The sequence below is a fragment of the Podarcis gaigeae genome, assembly GCF_964106915.1.
Source record: "Podarcis gaigeae genome assembly, chromosome: 1".
Lineage (NCBI taxonomy): Eukaryota > Metazoa > Chordata > Lepidosauria > Squamata > Lacertidae > Podarcis > Podarcis gaigeae.
Window position 1 is genome coordinate 46482799 of NC_139678.1, and position 20402 is coordinate 46503200.

General features: G+C 40.5%; 1 protein-coding gene across 8 annotated transcripts in view; it reads right to left on the reverse strand.

The window, feature by feature from the left end:
• SIPA1L1 (signal induced proliferation associated 1 like 1) overlaps positions 1–20402 on the reverse strand; it is a 162717-nt gene that overhangs the window by 40074 nt on the left and 102241 nt on the right. For all 8 annotated transcript variants that reach the window (XM_083746254.1, XM_083746253.1, XM_083746249.1 and 5 more), the window contains 8 exons: positions 15008–16805; positions 14015–14145; positions 12352–12540; positions 10550–10724; positions 5891–5994; positions 3052–3209; positions 1475–2048; positions 235–509 (listed from right to left, as the gene is read on the reverse strand). In XM_083746254.1, coding sequence (XP_083602380.1) covers positions 235–509; positions 1475–2048; positions 3052–3209; positions 5891–5994; positions 10550–10724; positions 12352–12540; positions 14015–14145; positions 15008–16496 — 3095 coding nt within the window. In that variant the 5' untranslated portion in view covers positions 16497–16805. The remainder of the gene's footprint in view (positions 1–234; positions 510–1474; positions 2049–3051; positions 3210–5890; positions 5995–10549; positions 10725–12351; positions 12541–14014; positions 14146–15007; positions 16806–20402) is intronic.

The following is a 20402-nucleotide window of genomic DNA, read 5'->3' on the forward strand; positions in this document are numbered from 1 at the left end:
TAACCCACAACGCCATCCGTGCCCCAAACATATTTATTTAAGAATAAATAGGTCCCCTTTAAAAACACAGTAACCACCTACGACTCTACATCCATAGCCAAATGAATGTGAAATGGGACTCTTATTTTTATATAGACCAAGTTAGAACAAAATTTCTGCTTTATAAATTCAGAGAACACCCTGAAAAAGCGAGCAGCAGATATAACTCATTTATCCCCCCACAAATAAAAATACCTTCGTGGAGTACAATCCTCATGAGGTGGGATAATGACAACCTTCACAGTAACTGAAGTCCGCAGGAGATCAATCATTTGCTCATGGCTCAGAGTAGCTACAGCCACAGTGCAAATTTCCACTAATCTGCTGCCTTGTCGTAATCCTGCTTGCCAAGCATAGCCATAAGGTTCAACATCTGCCACAATTCCTTCATAGTTCACATGGAAACCAAGCTGGCCTAGTCCATTACGACGTAAAGTCATTTCCACTGACTCACAGCCCTTTGTCACAAGCTGAGAAGTGAAAAGAGATGGGAAGAGTTTAGTGCAATTAATTACATTCAGTGGGAGACAAATACATGAGGCAGGTTTTTTTAAAAAAAATGGTACATGAAGCAAGATGGGACAATGGTATTCCTTATTTTGACAGCTATTGCTGTGTACAGTTTTCAGTGCAAGTTGGCTAGGTTACTACTGGATGAAAATCCAGGCACAGTCAGATTTTGTATAAATGACTGGCTTTAGAACTTTATGAAAATTATAGAAGCATTAAGGTAATGTAGCAATACATCTGAAAAATTCATGGGTGGGGTTATATATCAGCATTCATGGTTAGGCTGACAGAATGTTCCTTTATATTATTATATCCCTATTGATTCAATAAATTGGTAGTTCTTTGTAATTTAGTCATCTTATTTACTGGAATGCAGCTATCAACATAAAATGCAAACTTGTTCTATTGGCTAAGTCATCCTGCTAATTATGAATATTTTTGAATGCAATAGACAAATGCAGCTTTTCTTCATGACGTAGAGACTGCTATTTTCTGAATAAGAGAATAAAATGCAGTTGCTACTAGAATAGGTAGAAACTATAATATTAAGTCTTGAATAATGTTTGATACATGTCAGGGACTGTGCTACGTGTCAGTGCTCCTGTGGCAATACACTACCCAAAGGTCTCAGTGAATGACTGAACAAGCAATGGGCAATACGTAAGAAAGTATTCTTTGTCCTACTCCGCTTGCAATTTTGGAAAACTGGGAGAAGAATTAGAAAATAATTTCCATTAATATTTTTGCACAATTACATCACAGGGACTGTTGAGGGACTGTTTCACTATCAACGGATCTGCTACCAAAATCTAAGAATGGATCCAAACCATGTTAATGTTTCCATCACAATTCTTTGAATTTACTCATGCCTGAAGACCAGATCTACATATTTAGAGAGGGGGAGAGAGGGAGAACAAACTCTAACCTCTAGCCTTTTGACAATCTCTTTGATATCTTCAGGGTTTTTGAAACTCTCCACAGAAACACATTCACCCCTTTCATAGAAAATTTTGACACTTGTGTCTGTTGAAGTCCACCCTATGACATCTCTGCAGGAACAATTGAACACAACACTCTTTGTATCTTGTTCAATGATAACAACAAATTCATTAGAAATCCCCAGGAGACAGTCTATATCTACACCCTTGCTATAGTCTTTAGCACGGAGACTCCATACAACAGCACCAGAACTGTGGAGTTCTACTCCTGGATGAGGCTTGGACTTCTCCTTCTTCTTAGAGGCAAGTGAGATGAAGGGGAATTTGCCCGAAGGGTCAATGGGTGTGTTTGTGACATTCTTCTCTGCCAAATCTTTCAAGTATTCCTGACGGGTTCTGGTGGCCATGGCACGGAACTTCTCTGATTTATGAGCTGCATTCTCAGCATTGATCACTTTAGCAAGTAAGAAGTCCCTGAATACATTGGATTTGGGGAAGGTAATGCCTTTAGGGATTGGTGGTCCAAACGATGGCACATCTCTGGATCTCGTTGCAGCAACGCTACATAAAGGAAAAGGAAATGTGAGTTAAGGATGAGCTGAATCCACGGAACTCATCTTTCTATTCTGCCTTTGACTTCTTTGCTTTGATCTTTAGAAACGGCAAAATTTATTATCTACGACAGGGTAGCATGGCCTAGCAGTACAAATAAGAACAGAAAACAGTCACAGCCTCTTTTCTCCCAAATCAAAGACCTTGACCCCACTCAGCATTGAAATTGCTGGTTGGGGATTTATGAAACAGCAGTCTAGTGTTCCCTACTTCACATGGGAACCAATGCTTTAACAAACAAGCAACGGTACTACTTTACAGCAGAGCAGTTGTGTTAGCCTTCTGCAGCAAGAACAACCAAGAGTCTTGTGGCACCTTAAAGACTAAGACATTTACTGCCTGATACTTCATGGACAGCAGTCCTGAAAAGTATTTCTACTGAAATACCATGTCTTAGAATAGACTTCTCCAGTATTTTATTCCAAAGGGTAGTATGTTAAATTTGACTGAATTCATTTGTTCTTCTTGGATGTTCTCCAGAGGGAGCAATATATTGCTATCTTTCACAACCACATTCTCTGCTCCCTATGTGTGAATTCCTAAGAAACTCCATGCATATAAACAATGTGAGAAAGCCACCATGAATCTGGCATACATGGTTTCCAGACTGCTTTTCAACTTGCCAGAATTTTATTATTTTATTTTCATACACGCTGAATTAACCCAGGCTAGGATTATCACCAGGTTAATATGAAGCCCACTTGGCCATTTTTGAAGCTTGGCCTCAATGCAAGGCAGCTAACTCTGGTTCTAAAGTATCCAATTAACTCGCATGCTCTTTCTTCTGTGGAAAAAAAGTAGAAACGTTAACTGGTTCTCAGCCTGCCAAGTACTTAATGTTAAACCCAAAAATAGTTTTCCTGAAAATTAACAGTAAAAAAGCATTGTAAAATAAAGCATAAAAAATTCCAAAATGTGGTTAGCCTCTGTGTGTTCACAAAGTAATAGGTACCTGTAACAGACGTTGTCGGTGCATGGATTGTGCACACGGACAATGACAAAGACATGCTGGAAGTGAGAGCGAATATTCTTTGGGCTGAATGACTCTGCTCCAGGTTCTTGGAAAACGATGGTCACAATATCATTTCCAATATGTCGTTTTCTTAAGAGCTATGAGGGTAAAGACAAGAAACATAAGGTATTGGGGGGGGAGTACCCGCTTATAGCATATTGTGCATTGTTCCTGTTAATTAATGTTTGCGAATCATGGAATATTTTAAATTATTTCATTCAATGCTTTATTCTGAGCAAGTAAATGAGAAATTGGCCAATATATGGCATGCTGAAACTAACGACTAGCATCTTTCACCCCCCGTTTCCATAACAACAGCTACACATCTATTTTAATACCAAGAAATGTCTTCATAACAGACAGATTTTGAATGTCTCTAGAATCAAATTTATCGTAATATAACACTATGTTTGTCTACCTGCTACTTTCTTCCAACCATTATAAATTGTTCATAACCTAGACAATGTTATTCTGCGCATTAAAACTGTGCTTTTGTATTTGATAGTGGCAGTGTTACCAAACAAATTATTGTTATGCTTTTTTGTCAACTTATTCTTTTTCTTCTGAAAAGAAGCCAGAAAGCTTCCTTTAAATTACAGCATAGCACTAACCATCTGTATGATAGAACTGACCATTTAAAATATAATGAGCTTCAAGTATGTTCATGAGCAGGCAGAATCAACTAAACCATGTTATTGTTCCTTGAATTCAATGTTAGCTCCTTGAATTAACCATTGTTTTGTGGCTTGTTTGTTTTTTGTTTAAATCAGATATAAATTCCAGCTATACATAGACTTCCGCAGCTCAGTTCAGTTTAAACAATGATTAGCAAAAATTTACAAAATGAAAATGATATCAAAGAGGGCAATATATGTGGTAAAGTATATAGTAATCACTCAAGAAAGAAACTAGACATTGCCTTTAAAGGTAAAGGTACCCCTGACCGTTAGCTCCAGTCGCGGACGACTCTGGGGTTGCGTGCTCATCTCACTCTATAGGCCAAGGGAGCTGGCATTTGTCCACAGACAGGTTCCGGGTCATGTGGCCAGCATGACTAAGCAGCTGCTGGCGAACCAGAGCAGCGCACGGAAATGTCGTTTACCTTCCCGCTGGAGAATATTGCACTTCGTGCTTTCGAACTGCTAGGTGGGCAGGAGCTGGGACCGAGCAACAGGAGCTCACCCCATAGCAGGGATTCGAACTGCTGACCTTCCAATTGGCAAGTCCTAGACCACAGCGCCACCTGCGTCCCCTGGACATTGATTTTATGAATCTAGAAAAGTGCCATGGGACACATGGGGTAGATCCAAGTGTGCCCTTCTTCTAGCACATGGGGACGCAACCTGTATGCCAAGGGCCACATGTGAATGGCAAGGAGGGCAGAGTGGTGGCAGCAGGGAAAAGAGAGGATACCCCATGTACCTTTGGTTTCGGTATTGCCCACGCACTGGCTTTGCCCCTAACTCCCATTGGTATGCAGTCCTTGGCAGAAAAAAGGTTCCCCACCCTTGCACTTGCACACAATTTCTTCCACTCATGAAAGGGCTGCTTCCTACCACAAACTTATGTAAATTCTTCAGTTTGTATATGCTCTTGTACAAGACTTATACCACACTATCATAGCGCTACTCCAAGCTGAATGTATCAACTAGGCTGAAGTTTAGTCACTGGCTCTAAGCAGTAAAAACACAAGATTCCCCCAAGGCTGTCTTGTGGGTTTCATTTTTTTGAGTGCAATAGTTGAAAAAGGCAAGGTGGGGAGACAATCCTTCTGTACCCCAGACTGCCATCTCTCTCTCTGACTCTATCACAGCTCTCATGTGAAAGCAAATGATCTGGAAAAAGCTATGCTGATCAGATTTACTACAGATAGGTAGCCGTGTTGGTCTGCCATAGTCAAAACAAAAAAAATTCCTTCCAGTAGCACCTTAAAGACCAACTAAGTCAGTTCTTGGTATGAGCTTTCGAAAGCTCATACCAAGAACTGACTTAGTTGGTCTTTAAGGTGCTACTGGAAGGAATTTTTTTTGTTCAGATTTACTACTTAACTCACATTTCCTAAAGAGAAACAAACTTTAAATCAGCCTCAGATTTGTTCATTCCCAAAATCTTAAGTCATCACTAGCCAACTTGTCTACTGAAATATAACTTCTTGCAGCTACTTGGAAGTTTTCTTTATTACGCCAAAACCATTTTTTAAACAGCTTAAACATCTTGGAGGATGTTAATGAAACAATGCAAATGGGTGGGGAAAACATTATCAATCAACGAGCAATGTTGTTTCAGAGCATTCCCAACCTACTTGGTGCATTTATACCGATTCAGATGCAAGACTGCAGCAAGTAGCAAAGTTTTTTCTTGTTGCTAGGAATTAACACTCGAATACTATAGCTGTACGTTGTATATAGACTTATGCTATGGTGTCATACCTCATGAAATTTCTTCTGCAATGAACCAAATTCTCCAGTTAGTGTAAACTGTGGCTTGTTTAAACAGGACAGAATTCAACAGAGGTTTATGACCATGACTCGTTCACAAAGCAGTCTAAAGAAAACTTAGCTCCTCCTAATTCAGTTACAATGGTACATTTCTGTTAGTTTAAAACAGGAAACAAATGCCTCTAATCTCTTATTCATGGCTGCACTAGGGAGGATAGGGGAGGGGAAATCATGTCTGTCAAAAGCTTTCTTCCGCTTATTCACACAGTGCTAAATAATGCTTTAGTGTTACATCTGTAATGGGCCCACAGAATTCTTTACATAGTGAAAATGAATCCTACCTGTTGCTTGTTGTTAGGTGTGTAGGGCAGCATGGTGGAAACATGGAACATGATTTCATAGTCCTTGTACGTTGTATAAAGAGAGTGGGTGCCAGTAGAATCAGCTAAGATTCAAATAACAAAAGAAATCCAACTTACTATTTTAAAATACTTTTACATAAGCTGCAAAACTGCATGATGTTGTAAGCATCAGCTATGGAAACAATCGTACAATAGCCTCAAGAACAACATGAAAAATACAAACAAAATCTGAAAGGGAGGTAGTACCTAATAGAGATGGAATAATTTATCACCTTTGGCTGCTTCCACTTTTTCATTTGCCCCCACTCTTAATCTCAGTATGATATATTTCAGCATCAGTTTATGATTTTTTTTAAAAAAAGGAAGACCACAGAAAAATTCACAGGCATTTTACTGCACATTTCTCCTGAAGTACATGTCTGAATGCCTTTTCCCCAACACACACATTTTACAAGAAATGTTCCCTAATATAATGCATTATGTATTATTTACAATCCCCTCTACCCAAAGAATACATATGATAAGTAATTTAACTCGTTATAGAGCTCTTTGATATAGGAAAACTATGATTACAATTTAATTTTTTTAATATTTGAACAATAAATTTATCTTTTAATACAGGCCCGCACAATTTGTGACCTACCAAGCTACACCAACTACATAAAAGGTAAAGGTAAAGGTACCCCTGACCATTAGGTCCAGTCATGACCGACTCTGGGGTTGCGGCACTCATCTTGCTCTATGGGCCGAGGGAGCCGGCGTTTGTCCACAGACAGCTTCTGGGCCCTGTGGCCAGCATGACTAAGCCGCTTCTGGTGAACCAGAGCAGCGCACGGAAACACCATTTACCTTTCCGCCACAGCAGTACATATTTATCTACTTGCACTTTGATGTGCTTTCAAACTGCTAGGTTGGCAGGAGCAGGGACTGAGCAACGGGAGCTCACCCCGTCGCGGGGATTCGAACCACCGACTTTCTGATCAGCAAGTCCTAGGCTCTGTGGTTTAACCCACAGCACCACCCACGTCCCATTACATACAGTGTGCCAAATGCTTAAAGCTCTGCAATTCTGCAGTCATGGGGGGGGGGACCAGGAGGATTATTAAGCCTTTTATGACTGCTGTTAAAGGGTTATCTATGATGGGTCACAAGTTGTACAGGGCTTTTTTAATCGCCTATCTGGGCCCTAGTACTACTCTCAATATGGCTCCCAAGACTACATTTTAAAATCAGAACCAGCATTGGTCTCTGCAGGGGTGATCTCTCGTTTAATGAAAGTCTATCTGCATTGTGCCCTCATCCCAATTAGATGTGTTGCTCATCTTGTTTGCCTGCCTGGTAGAAGGAAAACATCAAAACTAATGCCTAAAATGTGAGAAACAGATGGGGAAGGATGGCAGCATATTTCACACAGCAGCAAGTATTTGGAAAAAGGTTCTTGTTGAACATAAATACAGCCTTCTCATGATGGCCAAGCTTCTGAAAGTTTTAAAAGTCCAGAACAGTAACAACTTTTAGTTTAACAATTCATTTTACTTCATAAATGATTGTAATCATAGTTCTGGTGTGCAGAGAAACTTTTGAGAACTGATCTAAATGGAGCAGTGAACTAAAACACAGGGGAAAATAAAAATCAAGCAACCGAGTCTTCAAATGGCTCCAGGCCATTTGCCGGTTAAGTAACGAGACCTGAACTAGCAGATCACTACAAGCAAGGCAACAAGTGCTTATCATAAAACACTTGTGTCTTGGGAATCATGTAAGTAACCACAGTGCTCCTCAACCATGAGTGAGGTTATATCTGAAGTCAACATTGTCGACTTAAAGCAAAATAAAAAGTCTACTGTGTGAAAAACATAGGAGAAACAAACATTAGGCCTATAAACATTTGGGATGAGGGATGCAATCCCCTTTTGAGATGGAGAAATTCTTCAAGCTGAAAGCAGAAAATTGTAAGTACACAGTTGCTCAATATGATCATTTTCTAATGATGCACAAAGTAGGCATAAATTTTTGGTCTGAAACGTTTCCTTAAGGCATTCATATACTTGAATATTTCAACTCTGGTCGTTTTTCAGGTCTAGGATTTAACTCTAGATTGTTAAATACCTGAAAATAAAAAGGAAGCGTGGTAAATAATCATTGTCAGCTCCTTGGGGAAGGGAACTGCTTTTTGTTTGTTCTGCTTGTTATTCTAAAGTGCCAAGTACATCAATGAGACACTATGTATTGATTGAAGCTCAGGTGCTTTGCACGCAGAAACCCCCAGATTCAGTCCTTGTTATAGCCAGTTAAGGATCACAGGTAGCAGGGGGCTGGGAAAGATCTCAACATGATTTACTCTTGAAGATTCCTTTTTGTTTAAGGGGAGAGGGCAGGAGCATTAAAAATAAAAATAAATCAAAAGTAGCATGCATCACATCAGCTGCTTTTGAAAAGTAGGTTGCATTCCTACCTACACTTACTTAAGACATGAACACGACTGATCTCAATGGGACTTCCTTCAGAGTAAAAGAGCATATGGTTGTTTCGTCAGTTTGAAAACCAGCATGTAAATAATCTAAATAATAAACACATTTTGTAGCTGTTCTAAGCAATATGTAGCACCTATCAAATCATGTTATAGACTTGCTGCTTGTAAATAGCTATTCAATTTTGGGTCACGTCATGCAAAAACTAAGGGACTCAGGGCTCATTAAAGAGAAAAGGTTTATGCTGATAATAAATTTAAGCAAAGTGAGCAGAGCGTCAACAACATTAGCTGCATTTTAGCACAGTTCAACTTTAAAGAAAAGACCAGGGTAGGTGGGTAAGCAGTGCTTCAACACTTGCTAGAAGAACCAGCATTATTTTCCCCTCTTCTCCCTTAAATATTTTCCTGCATAAGACCCCTCACATTACAGGTAAATTACATGGCAATGACTAGGTAGAAATAGGGGAAGGTCATTTAAATTCAAAAGAAATAAAGTAATTTCAGTTTTGTACTACAGATTTTGACATTTATTGGCGTTTCTAAATATATCTAACTGGCTTTAAAATATTCTAGGTTATTTCATGTTTTAATCGTTTCCTTCTCTGCTGCCTATAGTCAAAACATCAGTAACAGCAGAAACCATGGCAACAGAAAATTCACTGCACTGTTTGCGAACGCTTTTCTACTTTCATGACGCATTCTTTACTTTAATTTCCTATACCGCAAGTGAGATAACCATGGACCTCAATACGCACGGTTCAATCTAAATACCACATAATGAAAGCTCACAGCTATACGTGTGTGTATTTCACAGGGAGGACTATACACTGAGGAGGTGTTTACAGGAGTAATTTTGCTGATTTCTCCCCTTCCCTTAAAAAACATGCATTTTGTTTCAAGATCTTGGCAAAAAGTCACCTCTTTACTTCATTTTAGCCATGAAATTTATAAACCAAGCCAGGAACTATGTTTTAATGCACTCAATTGAGGGGAAACTATGTAGAGATTAAGAAGAAAGAAGGTGTCAGGGTTTCAGGGACAGAGAGCGAGGGGGAGGGGTCCCAGGGCGACGAGGAAGAGGACGACGACGACCCGAGGTTGTCAGTGAGTCCGTCAAGTGAATCCGAGGATTCCCAAAAGGGAGCCCCCCTGGTCAGGCCAAGGGGCAGTAGAGAGGGAGGCAGTCAGAAGCAGGGGAACGAAGGGGGAATCCCCAGTGGGGGCTGGAGATCGGGATCGGCCTCTCCGTCGGAACAGAGTGAAGGGGGTGGAGTTGCCAGTGTGTCAGAAAGAGCAGAACAGGGAGCAGAGAGGGGAAGGAGTTCGGAGCAAAACGTCCTGCCGGAAGGGGAGGAGTGTAGTACCGAGAGTAGCGTAACGGTCGAAAGGAAGGTCAGAGGCAACGTACGCGCGCCAAGTTCAAATGTGGAGGCGCGCGGAAATGAGGAGAGCCCTGAGGAGGAGCCTGGTCCCAAAGCACGAAGGAGGGGGGAGCAGGCGGCAGAAGACTCAGCCTCGGGGGAGTCCCGGAGGGAGGGAGCACAGGGGGGCAGGAAGACCCTGCGGAAAAGGAAAGAGAGGAAAAGGTGGAGCAGTACAAGCCTCTTAAGCTGGTGCAGGGGCGGGACTGACTCAGAGGGGACTTCTAACATCTAAGGGTAACAGATGCTGAGCCACGGAGCTTGGATGTAACGACAACAATGTTCTTCAATAAAACCTTTTGTATATAACTTGGACTGGATTTTGGTCTCTTGTGAGCTGGGACCTCGGGTGGCTCTGACAGAAGGTAATTTATGCTGAAAGCTCTTTGGGACAGGAACTTGTCTTTTGATTAGGTTATTTTGTGAAATGCCATGTACACTGATGGAAACAAACAAGCAAAATTAAATTTCAGGACTAATAAGAGAAGATGCCATAAAGATACACTATCAATATTAGGGACTGTATAAATCAACCAAATTCTCAGAACAAGTACTTCTGTAACAAATATGAGCTGCAGCTGCAGTGTTGTAATGAGAAGGTTTCTGAGAAGTTCACACTGAAAAGATAAGAGAGAGTGGCGGCTTGCCACTCTCCACTTCCTCAATAGGTCCACTGTCAAAATCTATTTGCTGACCATGGCTGTAACTATGTCTTATTAATCTGCATAAGAGAGGGTCCCTTACTCTTTGTGTCTAGTTGAGCACGGTATTTTTCAAATCCCTTGAGCCGAACCCGTTCTCCCAGTAACTGAAGAAACTCTTCAAAGGCCGGGCCTGCTGATTCATTGTTGTACATTTCCTCTTCTGTGCTTTGTCCAGACTTGCAGTACATGATCCCCACTTTAAGTTGATAGCTTAGCTGTAAACACAAACAGAAACTCAAGTTTTGCATTCTCATCAGCTTATGTAGCATCTATGCTGCATTAAAAGACTAACATAGAGAGTCCTTCCAAAAGTCACCACTGACTTCTTCCTCTTCCCCTTCAACAATGAGAAAACCATGACTAATAAATGTAGGCACATTAAATCTGTGTATTTCAAATCACTCTGCAAAGGACATCGGTTGCTATGTGCATTTCCAACTCAAGATTTCCCCCAAAGGATGCAAAACAGAAAGAGAAAGAAAGAAAAATATAGTTTCTAAACTGTAGACTTCAGTTTTGTAGATACAAACTTAAAAACTTCAGCGTAATGTTTCTATGTCATTGAGTTTTGACTTGAATGCAGCACTATTATCTTTGTATTGGGAGATGATTTGAATTTAAATGCGTAGTTTAGTCTATGAAAATAATCAAGTCAATGGAATACTGAGAACATAAGTGTGGCTGGATCAACTTTAAGTCCCATCTACTTCAAAATTCTGTTCTTACATAGCCAACCAAATGCTTATGGGAAGCCTGCAAGCAGGACACGAAAACTCTCCATTTGTGATTTACAGCAACTAATATTGAGACGCATATTGCCTCTGACAGTAGAGGTAGAACACATCAGTGGCTATTAGACACAATGGCTAGCCACATCCTCCATGAATCTGTCTAAATCGCTTTTAAAACCATCCAAGTTGGGGGCAATCACATGGGAGCAAATTCTGTAGATTTCAATATGCACCTAGTGAACTTTTTAAGTGGGTTTCGTGTTCTATTGTGGATTATATATTAATTTGGTTGTTATGTTATCTTATGTTGTACTCCATCCTGGTATCAGTATTGATGAAGGGCAGGCTATAAATATTTCCAATCAATAATAAAATAAATAAACTACTGATAGCTGCTGAAAGGTTTTGGAGACTAAACAGTGTCTCACTGCCCCATTCATCTCCTAACATATGCCATTCAAGAGAGTAATGAAGCCACTTTCAGTTCCGAACGAGGCCAGAAAACCAAGTTGGAACAGATCCAAACAATGAATTGAATACTTTGGTTTTGGACACCACCAACTAAACAGCTTCATTAAATACAAGCTACTGTATTTCTGTTAAGTTAATTACTTAATTTCTGTTAAGTTAATTTCTGTTAAGTTATTTCTGTTATGAAATTCTAGATATAAAAAAGCAGTATCAAAGAGTCTTCAGATATTAAAAAGTAAGGTCTAATACTATAAGAGGTTTAAGTTGTTAGTTAGAATGTATGATGATAGTGCCTAATATATCATGGATGACATAAGCAGCTGAAATAAGGCATAATTCTTGTATCAATGTCTTACACACTGTCTTCCATTATACCATGCAGGAAGAAATTAAACATGCTAGGTTATAATATTCTGCTTTAAACAGTACACATTTCAGAATTTTTGAGTTTGCCTAATTCACTTTTTTTGGCAGCAAACTCGAAGTCCTTAGATCTCAGGCAAACCCTTTATTCTGTAGCATTGGATAGACTTGGTAGATTTATTTAGAGTTTCCAGACATGGCGGCGAAAAAAGATATCTAGATCTGTTACCGTAATGCTGGCCTAGTAAAGGATTAAAGTTTGCTATTTTGAACTTACCCCTTGTTCATCAAGCTTCATAAGTTGTTCTGTGACTTTAGGAGTGTTGAAGGCCAACCTGAGACAATGTATATTCAGTTCAGGAACCACGTGCTCAAGGACCTCTTTTAAGGGCAACCCTCTAGCTGTACAGTGCTTTGCAGTTGAAGGTATAGCATCTTCCAAGACAGAACCTCTTAGGGTTGTAAGCTGTGAAACCAAAGTTATTTCCTTAGATATATGAAGGGAAGGTGGGGGTAGGCTAGTAACCCAAAGAACTAAGGATTCCTGGGTGCTGTGCTTCAAATGTTACAAGAAAGAAATTCCAATATGTAAATTATACTAAGTTGTGCATCATTGTTTTGTTTAGTACCAATATCTGAAGAACTTACACAAGTTCAATTTGAATGATTCCTTAAATGGAAAAGCAGGCATTGTGCTCCTAGAAGATGAGGAATTTTCCTCTTGATATGTTATCCAGAAATACGGAAAACAGATGGACAAGCTACTCATGCATTCACTTTTGCTTCTTCCCAGAAATGTGTAAAATGGTTTTGTTTCATTAAGTCAAGCACCTCTGTGCTACTGTTAACGCAGAAGTAAAACAAGAAGAATGCTCCTCACCCGCCCAAACTCAACATTTGGACTAGTTAATTTATTGTTATTAGTACTATTATTATTAAAGCATATTTATTTATATCCTGTCTTTCCCCCCAAAAGGGAATCAAGGCAGTTTCTGTCTACATGATAGAAACCCCACTGTACATATTTCTTTTTACCTGGGTTTCTATGTTAAAGGCTGTCCATAAACTAGCATGTTCTCTTGATTTACACCTAGTTGAATTTTTTAAAACAGGGAGGTTTCTTTGTAAAATTAAAGCAGGAAAATGTAAAAATTAATCCAAGTACCAGGAATAGAAGATGTACATATGATTTAAGCAGACATAGGCTGTGTTCAACAAGCCATGTGTCATCTCACAGAAAAAATAAGCAACAAATTGTTTCTCCATAGCTTGGTTCACAACACTTACATGCCACTTGAGTAACAAAACCTCAAAGCGGTTTACAAAAAGTTAGTGTTTTGGCTTATTCTTTAAATATGCCACGCGTTTGCTAAACAAACTGCGGCTTAGGTATGTGTGAACCAGGCCTGGTTATTAGTGAGTGGTAACTTTTCATCAGCCCCAGTCTGCATGGTCAATAGTCAAGGGTGTTGGGATTTGTAGTCAAGAACACCTGGAGATCAAGTTACCTTCTGATATAAAATATTATATACTCAAGAGCAGTTTACAACATTGCAAAAAATGGCAATTAAAAATAGATACCCAGATCTAAAACAACCCAGTGTAGAATCATAGAGGTGGGAGGATTTCTGAGAGTCATCCAGTCCTATCCCCTGCAACACACAAATCACACCTAAAGAATCCCTGACAGATGGCCATCTAATCTCTACTTAAAAACCTCCAATGAAGGTGACTCCACCTTCTGAGGTAGTCCATTCCACTTTTGAGTAGCTCTTTCTGTCATCTTATATATTTTCTGATTTAAAGGATCAGTACATTTTAGACCACAGGCAAAACATGAAAATAACCCTTATACAACTCACATTTACAGTCAATCTTAAGAGTATATAGAAAAAACATTTTTGCATTTCTTATTCTTATACTTTCCATATATTGTTTACCTCACTAGTTCTGAAAATGATGCGGTAATTGTATTGCGATCCATTTTCTTTTATTTCTTCAGGTTTTTCTCTTCTGATGCTGACAGCTACGGGACCAAGGTTCTCATCTGCCCCAAAGTAGTTCCAGTGTTCTTGTGCATTTAAAAAAAGGGGTGCGGGAGGAGAAAAAAATATTTTCCATCTCAGAAAAAAACGGTTCTGTATGTTACATTTCCATAGTAAGTAAAGGATTAAGGACAGTTTTGTTCTACATCTGAGCAAGTTCCAAACATCCATGGGCACATGCTCCCCTGGGCAAATGTAGCATGTACATACAGCTGGGAACCAATCCTAAAGATTTTGGTGATACTCATTTTAACCACTGTGATAACAGAAACTGCTACCAGTTGTAGCTATGAACATCTGGTTCACATGCTCAGTGTAATATTTGAATGTTGTAAAGCACAAAACCATCTTCCAGGCATAGCAGACATTTTCCCAACCTACAGGCTGAGGTCCATTTTCTGTATTAAAGGCACAGTAGAATTATGTTAATTATACTCCCCTTTCTAGAACAGTAAGAAGAAATGTGTCAACTGGAGATTTGGAAAAACCATTTAGTACAATGAAATATATTATAATAGAGAAACCTCCATTTGACCATTTTAATAAATGTTTTACAATGCTATAGGTGCCAGAACATTCTCACAGTCCCTGTTAAACAAGTTTTAATTACATTTCCATTTCCAAAATATTTTTAAAACCTCTGCATCTTTCTGTAGATTGTACCTTTCGATTTGGTCTCGTGCCATGTACATGTTAGAAAACTGCCTAAACTATAAAGTCTTAAAAAATCCCTGTCATATTATTAAAAAGCAAATTGCAAAATGTAAGTGTTTGTATGAATTATGCCTAGAATGATCAAGGAACATTCTGTGCGCCAGGCAGTACTTGGAGAACATTTTGTAAAATAGCAAAGAATAATGCTGTTCAAGGTATTAAATGACTGCTCACCTTTCTGATAGAAGAATTTACGATAATAATATGCACCAAGATCCACGTGTTCAACGATGTATCTCTTCCCTCTATCCAAGTGCAACACCAGGTTTTCCTTGGGTACTTCAAGAACAGCCACTCCTGCATTTGTGCAATGAGAGCTAAGAGTGGACTCAAAAGAGGCACTTTCACAGCCACCGAAGGATCCAGAGTTAGATTTTGTGAGACTGATCTTTCTTTCTCCTTCCCCACCAATCTCATTACGAAAATAAGGACAACTCATAACAAGGTCATTGCTTTTATCGTCTCCCTGGTCCATATTGAGACTTCCTTTGGAATTCAGGTCTTCTGTACTGCCCATTGGGGAATTGAAACTTGCAGAATGGGACAATGGTCCAGAAGCTAATGACGCAACTGCTGCAGCAGAAGCTCCAGTCGTTGTATTCCTTCGTTTGATCACATTGTGCCGGTTAACTGCCACTTCATTTAAATCAAATAATATGCTCTGGCAATCGTAATGGGCAAAACACTTTGGACAAGTCCAAGGCCTGACACTGTCTTCTGATCTGCTGTCCTCAAGATCTGAGGACTTCCCAAGATCCCCTTCAGCTTTGGCATTACGCAGCTTTCGAAAAATGGAAGAATCTCCCGTCTCTGATTTTGAGCGCCTCTTCAGTGGCTTCTCCCTTTCTTTAAATAGTCGAAGGTTCTCCCTCTGAGTTATGGGTCCATCTATCACATCCAAGGAAAATCCTGAGCCCTTACTTCCACTAGCTATAAGGAGTTCACAGAATTTGCTGGTGCCTGGACCTCTCTGGTCAGACTTTTCATCTTTATAACTTTTCAACAGGTCAAAAAAACCTTCCCCTGAAGTACCCTGCTTATCTATTGATGAAGTGCTGCCATATTCCCTGTGCAGTGATGGTCCAGATTTATAACTGGGCGAGATACATTCATCATAGCTATCTACATCAAGCTCACTTAGGGTAATGTCACTATTACTTCGCTGTCTTATTCTGCGAAGAGCTTTTCTTGGGGAGCTGTGGTATCCATCAGGAGTGAGAAACCTAGAATCTAGGTTCTCAGACTGCCTTGTTTTGCTCTTAAGTGTGTTTTGGATACTCTTTAACATGACAGAGTCACTAGAATTCAAGTTAATAGAGCTCCCCTGGCTCCCGGGACTGCTTTTTGAAGACATACTATCAAGGCAGCTTGATGTATCCATTTCTTGACTTGATCTACTATTTTCTTTGACATTTTCCTTCCTTGGGGGCCAGTCAGCAATCCTGGCCCTAACCCCCATTTTAGGTACTCCAGGAGTAGATGTAAGGTGATGAGACCCTTCATTGCGTGGAGGGCCTACTGGAGCCATCACTGAAGATCCCAAGCTACCATTCTGTGACCTGAAGCGTCTCATATAAAAGTCATCTGAGTGGACTTTAGGGGTTCCATCTGACACTCCGGTGGCAACAGCCCTTTCAGTCTGGGACCGCTTCAAACTGGTCATTATTGGAAAACGTGTTTATCCTTAGTAAGCTCCAAAAGAAAACACAGCCATCTCTGCCTTTCACATTTATAACTCTCTTCCGGAGAAGGTTATCCAGAAAACACAAAGGTTGCATGAGATCCCAGTTATGATCATGTAATATAATGGCAAATGTTCTACAGATGCAGCTTTTCTACGAACGACTGTTGTTCAATCACTTTTGACTTCTTAGAAGTCTTAATCCATCCATTTCAAAAATCCTTCCATACGTCAAAAAATAATAATCTTCGTTTGAAGAATGAACTTTCAACTGGTAAACTTGCTTTAATCCTAGAGCAAATAAAGAAGAGAAAGTGATTAGCCAGCACATTCACAGTTATATAAAGCAGAAAATTGAAAGCTTCAATACAGTAGTTGCTTTCTCAGTACATTTCACCAGAAAGATCAGCGATTGAGACCTAACATACTGTATTTGACAGCTTTGAATGCAGAATGATGTAAGTTACTTTTCAATATATACAACAGACTTCTCTCTAGATCAACAAACTATAGGAAAGCTATTACCATCTATAAATATGGAGAAAGAACAGATGTGCTGCTCAGTTAGGAGATACTGAGTTGGATCCAAACTGTTGTTCTGCCAGTGGAAATCACTGTTGGTTCTGTACTGTGGGACTCTCCACCCCCTATTTTTGGCAATTGCTCCTTCTCCCTTCTCATGTCACTCTGTTCCAGAGGGTCCTCCAACCCCCAACAGAAGATTTTGGGGGGCACAGGAGACTGCAGAGGAAAGGAGGAAGCATGAAAGCTCCATTTTGTAAACATTTATGGAATGGGACTTAGGATTCAAGCCATTCTTAGCAGATTGTCTATTGATTACATGTATGATTTAGGAAGACCAGGTGTAAATTATGAGTTTTTGTATGGAGCAGTCAGGATTGATTTGGAGATGACTGCTGAACCAGGCTACTACTGCTGGTTAATATCCCAAGGACAGACATGAGAAGCAATTCTTTTCATCTATTTATTAGTTGCTATCATTATTATGACTATTATTATTATTAACTGCTTGGTTTTCTCCTCAAAATTCAGAAGACACCTTAAAAAAGACGTATCTTGAAGCTCAGCAGTAGCAGCAAAGTGAAATGAAAATCAGTTACAATATTTCAGGAAAAAGCTCTTCATAAATTGCATGAAAGCAGTTTTTGAAATGTACCGTATTTTTCGCCCTATAGGGCGCACCGGCCCATAGGGCGCACCTAGTTTTTTTTGGGGGGGGGGGAATAAAGGGGAAAAAATTTTCCCCGGCACGGGGCTGGGGCAGGGGAAGCCCGACCCCAGCCCCCAGAACAGGCTGCTATCTGCAAGCCTTGGGAGCCCGGCGGGAACTCCCCAGGCTTGCGGATAGCTTCCTGAAAGCCTGCATTCGCCCCATAGGATGCACACACATTTCCCCTTCATTTTTGGAGGGGAAAAAGTACGTCCTATAGGGTGAAAAATACGGTAAATGACCACCCAAGACTGGGATCAAAATGTGTGAGGGTTTAACCCTCCTCTGATCACAGCCCCAATGAAAATGCCCCTGCTCCCCAAACAAAAGAAAAGCTAAAAATACCTTGAGTGTTTTTTTTTTTTGGGGGGGGGGGGTAACAGTGGATAGGAAGAGTTGAAGAGTTAATCCCCCCATGTGCATGGAGCTGATCCTGTTCACTTGGCTCAACTTGTGGCAGCTATCTACATTTCAAAAACTACTCATCAATTATTTTCACACAATTAATGTAGCAAAGCTGATGTGACTACCGAGAAGATGGTGCTGCAAATCACCAATCTCACTTCCAAAACTAGGACCAACTCTGGGTTTTGTGAAGCCCTTGGCAAAATGATTTGGGTGGGCTGTCCTCTCCAGTGAAACCCGTCTTTGGTGTTGCCACTGCCTGTGGCATTGGCTCATTTGCCTCCCTGCTGTTCTTTCACTCACCAAGAGGATGAAGAAGTGAATAGGTAGTGGAGAGAGGCAGCAGCAGTTTGGGAGGGGTCTTTGTGAGTGGCTCTCCTCCTGACGTGCTGGGGTTGCAACTACCACTAAATGATTCCGACCCCTGACTGAAAATGAGGCAACATGAGGCAGATATTCCTCTGCCAAGCTCAGAGAATAAGAAGAAGGAAGGGCCAAGTCATCTTCCACTCTCCTGACGAGTGTCCCTATGTGGAGCTGACTAACCAGGAGGTGGGTTACCCTGGGGGAATAGTGTGCTGGGTAAGATGCCCCCCCCCCAAGCAGGCTAGGTGCCCTGCCCTGGCAGGGCCAATCTCATTAGAGATGGCTTAGATCACCCCTTCCCCCCAGATCATCAAAAAGAGACCCCTCCTTGAAAGCAGGAGCCACAAGTACTAGGTCCATACAATTCTGGAAAAAACCAGAGTAGGGGAATAAAAGGAGGGAAAACACTGAATGAGTTCCTGGAGTTTGCTTCTGATCAAATTTCAAAGGTGGCCAATGAAGAATAAAGCCCAAGTCAACCTTCAGGACGATGACTAGGAAGTCTTCCCAAAGCATTTCTCCTTGTAAACCTTGGCATAGGTTAGTGTTCAGAGATGACTCAAGACATTTTGCTGATGGCAGAATATCCAAATGTCACCTTCATGGTGCCAAATATATAATAATAAACTGATAGTTAACAGTAGACTTCCAAATCAGGCTTGCTCAGCCTATTACAAAGCTGGTCTTACTAGCTTCATGTTCCCAAACTTATTTTCCTCTCTCATCCCTTCTACCCACCATCCCAAATCTTCTTCTCATCCCCAAATTGGAACTCTGTTTGCATAAGCAAGCTCTTACTGCTAATGGCGGGCAGTGCAAGAACCGTCACAGAGAAGTTTTAAGCTGGAGCCATAGAGCAGCCCCTTGATAACTGCCCGGCTGGATACAGCCTGCCAACCATTTATTGCTGCTCCCCTGTTTCTGCTATTCTAAGCAAACAGAAGTAGTTTTGTAAGACCTTAGTAGCCCACAATACATGGTTAGTGGGCTGTATCTGGTGTGATGGTTCACAAATTATCCAAGTCATCAATGTGCTTAGCACCAGTGGGACTCCAGACAGCCATGTGGCACTCTGGTGTGAGAAAAAGTATTGCTCAGAACAATTTATCGCAGCATTTTCCCCATGAGCGGCTATAAAAATACAAATGGAGTTTTGCATCTGCAACTGAGTCTTCAACTTCCTTTCTAGCACAGCCCCTTGCACCTTCTGAAAAATGGCTTCTGAAGGTCAAGGAACCTTCTGGAGCAGCATGGGATGCAGTTCTGGGACCACAACTGGGGTGAAAAATCAGAGGTTCCACAGAAGCGTTTTCTGGCCCAAAGCCCTCGATTATGAAAGCTGCCCAAACAAAACGCAAAAAGCAAATGAAAACATTTTGAAGCATTTCCGCAATATTTTTACCTGAAGGTTCACAAAACAGAAAATACAAATACTCAAACCCTCCCTGCCCCAGACTAGTGATTCAATATATGAATGAAATTTTTCTACACTCTTCTTGCATATTAAAATACAAATGTTTTATCTTCTGTCAAAATAAAGCACCTTTTAAATTCTAATTTTATAAGGTTACTGAAACCAAAGGCACTTCCTGCATTGGCTCTGGACTGATTACAAAGTGGTAGTTTGTCTTTTAAAGCATCTTTAACAGGAACAACAACAAAAGCCACCTCCACAAATGCACCCTGGCAGGGAGTAGACAAAGGCAAGAGAATGTCAGCATAAAATCCTGCACTGCTGTATACACCCTTTAACACAAAGAAGAGAATCCTATTCAGAGACTCAACCAATTACACAAAATGTGGCCTTCAAATACTTGCCAAGTCTATGCATGTAAGGATGCTGCTGAACCAGCACCACATTGACAGAGAAGCATTGTGTACAAATC